Source organism: Oncorhynchus gorbuscha, unplaced genomic scaffold (genome assembly GCF_021184085.1).
Source record: "Oncorhynchus gorbuscha isolate QuinsamMale2020 ecotype Even-year unplaced genomic scaffold, OgorEven_v1.0 Un_scaffold_5613, whole genome shotgun sequence".
NCBI classification, from domain to species: domain Eukaryota; kingdom Metazoa; phylum Chordata; class Actinopteri; order Salmoniformes; family Salmonidae; genus Oncorhynchus; species Oncorhynchus gorbuscha.
This window is the reverse complement of record NW_025749376.1, coordinates 12,501-16,911: the sequence shown is the minus strand read 5'-3', so window position 1 is coordinate 16,911 and position 4,411 is coordinate 12,501. Positions and strand designations below refer to the sequence as shown.

At 49.6% G+C, this 4,411-nt stretch overlaps 1 protein-coding gene across 1 annotated transcript in view; it reads right to left on the bottom strand.

Annotated features, from left to right (window-relative positions):
- Positions 1-1,051: 1,051 nt before the first annotated feature.
- Positions 1,052-4,411, bottom strand: part of LOC124029135 (xylosyltransferase 1-like) — a gene marked incomplete at both ends in the record, with an annotated part of 10,184 nt that continues 6,824 nt past the window's right edge. The window contains 3 exons of the mRNA XM_046340957.1: positions 1,052-1,228; positions 3,583-3,799; positions 3,918-3,998. Coding sequence (XP_046196913.1) covers positions 1,052-1,228; positions 3,583-3,799; positions 3,918-3,998 — 475 coding nt within the window. The remainder of the gene's footprint in view (positions 1,229-3,582; positions 3,800-3,917; positions 3,999-4,411) is intronic.

Genomic DNA, 4,411 nt, shown 5'->3' with positions numbered 1-4,411 from the left:
CTGGCCCTGGAACAGTTGTTAGATGAATAAAGTAACCACAGGCTATAAGTACAGACAGGAGCACTTAGTTGTGAACGTTAAGCTATTCTTGTCCATTTGCTGTGCCACAGTGAGACATAGCCAGCTGTCTCATTGCTATTCTGGTTCACATAAATTAGCCAGCTAGAGCTAAACCAGTCTGGTTCATAGAAGTTAGCCAGCTAGAGCTAAGTTATTCTGGTTCACATAAATTAGCCAGCTAGAGCTAAACCAGTCTGGTTCATAGAAGTTAGCCAGCTAGAGCTAAGTTATTCTGGTTCACATAAATTAGCCAGCTAGAGCTAAACCAGTCTGGTTCATAGAAGTTAGCCAGCTAGAGCTAAACCAGTCTGGTTCATAGAAGTTAGCCAGCTAGAGCTAAAGCTAGTCTGGTTCATAGAAGTTAGCCAGCTAGAGCTAAACCAGTCTGGTTCATAGAAGTTAGCCAGCTAGAGCTAAGCTAGTCTGGTTCACATAAATTAGCCAGCTAGAGCTAAACTATTCTGGTTCATAGAAGTTAGCCAGCTAGAGCTAAGCTAGTCTGGTTCATAGAAGTTAGCCAGCTAGAGCTAAACTAGTCTGGTTCATAGAAGTTAGCCAGCTAGAGCTAAGCTAGTCTGGTTCATAGAAGTTAGCCAGCTAGAGCTAAGCTAGTCTGGTTCAGTTAGCCAGCTAGAGCTAAGCTAGTCTGGTTCAGCTAGAGCTAAGTTAAAGTTAGCCAGCTAGAGCTAAGCCAGTCTAGTCTGGTTCACATAAATTAGCCAGCTAGAGCTAAGTTATTCTGGTTCACATAAATTAGCCAGCTAGAGCTAAACTATTCTGGTTCATAGAAGTTAGCCAGCTAGAGCTAAGCTAGTCTGGTTCATAGAAGTTAGCCAGCTAGAGCTAAACTAGTTGGGTTCATACCCTTGGCAGAGAGATGTACTGAGATTTACAGCCCTGTGTGTGTGTGCGTGCATGCGTGTGTGTGTGTGCATGCGTGCGTGCGTGTGCGTGTGTGTGTGTGCGAGAGTTGTACGCGTGTGTGTCTCACCTGAAAGCGTGGCAGGTCAGGAGGTTTGAAGTCGTTGGGGGAGCAGCCGCACCAGTCTACGATGTGTTTGTACTGACACTTACAGCCCAGCTTCCTGTTCCAGTTGGTGATACGCAGGTTGTTGTCCACCATACTCTCACAGTGAGCACTGTTCTCTAGCACTGTGTGGAAGAACGACTGGAAAGAGAGGGGGGATATGTTAGATAGTCAGTAGTGTGCAGTTTGTGCTGATTGCATAGTGTGTGTGTGTGCAACAGATGTGTGTGTGTGTGTTACCTCGGCAGGCAGCAGTGTGTGTGGTGTGTGTTACCTCGGCAGGCAGCAGTGTGTGTGTGTGTGTGTTACCTCGGCAGGCAGCAGTGTGTGTGTGTTACCTCGGCAGGCAGCAGTGTGTGTGTGTGTGTGTGTGTGTGTGTGTGTGTGTGTGTGTGTGTGTGTGTGTGTGTGTGTGTGTGTGTGTGTGTGTGTGTGTGTGTGTGTTACCTCGGCAGGCAGCAGTGTGTGTGTGTGTGTGTGTGTGTGTGTGTGTGTGTGTGTGTGTGTGTGTGTGTGTGTGTGTGTGTGTGTGTGTGTGTGTGTGTGTGTGTGTGTGTCGGCAGGCAGCAGTGTGTGTGTGTGTGTACCTCGGTGGCAGTGTGTGTGTGTGTGTGTGTGTGTGTGTGTGTGTGTGTGTGTGTGTGTGTGTGTGTGTGTGTGTGTGTGTGTGTGTGTGTGTGTGTGTGTGTGTGTGTGTGTGTGTGTGTTACCTCGGCAGGCAGCAGTGTGTGTGTGTGTGTGTGTGTGTGTGTGTGTGTGTGTGTGTGTGTGTGTGTGTGTGTGTGTGTGTGTGTGTGTGTGTGTGTGTGTGTGTGTGTGTGTGTGTGTGTGTTACCTCGGCAGGCAGTGTGTGTGTGTGTGTGTGTGTGTGTGTGTGTGTGCAGTGTGTGTGTGTGTGTGTGTGTGTGTGTGTGTGTGTGTGTGTGTTACCTCGGCAGGCAGCAGTGTGTGTGTGTGTGTGTGTGTGTGTGTGTGTGTGTGTGTGTGTGTGTGTGTGTGTGTGTGTGTGTGTGTGTGTGTGTGTGTGTGTGTTACCTCGGCAGGCAGCAGTGTGTGTGTGTGTGTGTGTGTGTGTGTGTGTGTGTGTGTGTGTGTGTGTGTGTGTGTGTGTGTGTGTGTGTGTGTGTGTGTGTGTGTGTGTGTGTGTGTGTGTGTGTGTGTGTTACCTCGGCAGGCAGTGTGTGTGTGTGTGTGTGTGTGTGTGTGTGTGTGTGTGTGTGTGTGTGTGTGTGTTACCTCGGCAGGCAGCAGTGTGTGTGTGTGTGTGTGTGTGTGTGTGTGTGTGTGTGTGTGTGTGTGTGTGTACCTCGGCAGGCAGCAGTGTGTGTGTGTGTGTGTGTGTGTGTGTGTGTGTGTGTGTGTGTGTGTGTGTGTGTGTGTGTGTGTGTGTGTGTGTGTGTGTGTGTGTGTGTGTTACCTCGGCAGGCAGCAGTGTGTGTGTGTGTGTGTGTGTGTGTGTGTGTGTGTGTGTGTGTGTGTGTGTGTGTGTGTGTGTGTGTGTGTGTGTGTGTGTGTGTGTGTGTTACCTGTGTGTGTGTGTGTGTGTGTGTGTGTGTGTGTGTGTGTGTGTGTGTGTGTGTGTGTGTGTGTGTGTGTGTGTGTGTGTGTGTGTGTGTGTGTGTGTGTGTGTGTGTTACCTCGGCAGGCAGCAGTGTGTGTGTGTGTGTGTGTGTGTGTGTGTGTGTGTGTGTGTGTGTGTGTGTGTGTGTGTGTGTGTGTGTGTGTGTGTGTGTGTGTGTGTGTGTGTGTGTGTGTGTTACCTTGGCAGGCAGCAGTGTGTGTGTGTATGTGTGTGTGTGTGTGTGTGTGTGTGTGTGTGTGTGTGTGTGTGTGTGTGTGTGTGTGTGTGTGTGTGTTACCTCGGCAGGCAGCAGTGTGTGTGTGTATGTGTGTGTGTGTGTGTGTGTGTGTGTGTGTGTGTTACCTCGGCAGGCAGCTGTGTGTGTGTGTGTGTGTGTGTGTGTGTGTGTGTGTGTGTGTGTGTGTGTGTGTGTGTGTGTGTGTGTTACCTCGGCAGGCAGCAGTGTGTGTGTGTGTGTGTGTGTGTGTGTGTGTGTGTGTGTGTGTGTGTGTGTGTGTGTGTGTGTGTGTGTGTGTGTGTGTGTGTGTGTGTGTGTGTGTGTGTGTGTGTGTTACCTCGGCAGGCAGCAGTGTGTGTGTGTGTGTGTGTGTGTGTGTGTGTGTGTGTGTGTGTGTGTGTGTGTGTGTGTGTGTGTGTGTGTGTGTGTGTGTGTGTGTTACCTCGGCAGGCAGCAGTGTGTGTGTGTGTGTGTGTGTGTGTGTGTGTGTGTGTGTGTGTGTGTGTGTGTGTTACCTCGGCAGGCAGCAGTGTGTGTGTGTGTGTGTGTGTGTGTGTGTGTGTGTGTGTGTGTGTGTGTGTGTGTGTGTGTGTGTGTGTGTGTGTGTTACCTCGGCAGGCAGCAGTGTGTGTGTGTGTGTGTGTGTGTGTGTGTGTGTTACCTCGGCAGGCAGCAGTGTGTGTGTGTGTGTGTTACCTCGGCAGGCAGCAGTGTGTATGTGTAGAAGCGCTTCATGCTGACGACCAGCTCATCTTCAGAGGTGATGATGTAATCCACAAACATGCGGTTCAGAAGGAACCAATCGGAACCTCCGTCCACCGCAATGCCTTCTGGGATCTTGCGGTCGCCTAGGCGCCACATGTGTGTGTCACACTCGAAGAAGAGCCGGTCCAGACCCTGCTTACGGATGAATCTGGAAAGGACACACACACACACGCAGATGAACACACACACAAACACACACACAGATGAACACACACATACACACACAAACGTAGATGAACACACACACAGATGAACATGTGTCTCACCGTGTGTTGTCTCTGCCGTGGGATTTGATGAAGTTCATGTCCCGGTACTTTGTCAGAAAGCCCACCAGCTGCTCATTGGTCCTGGGGAGGGCAGACAACTGTTAATCAGTCACACAGCCAATCAACACGAGGGAGCACACACAGGCCAAAATTCCAAATCAACCGCTTGGACGTTAACCAGGCACTGAAGGTATGAAAGGGTTTATCTAGGCTATATCTAGAATATTTGAGCAACGTCCACCTTATGTAACACGATTCCCTTGCCAGTCTATGTGTTCCTAGACCCCCCCCTCCGAATAGCAACACACACAAGGGGGCGATAGCAGGGATTTACTTGTCGTTGTCTTCCCATTGTGTTGAAAGCAAAGAAGAATCACATTTTAAAACATCAACACCACTGTTAACTCATTTACATGCATATTTGCTGGTTGTCTGTAGGCAACTCTGCTGGCAGTTTGCTAGCTAGCTAAAAACAGCAAGCAAGCTAACCTTTT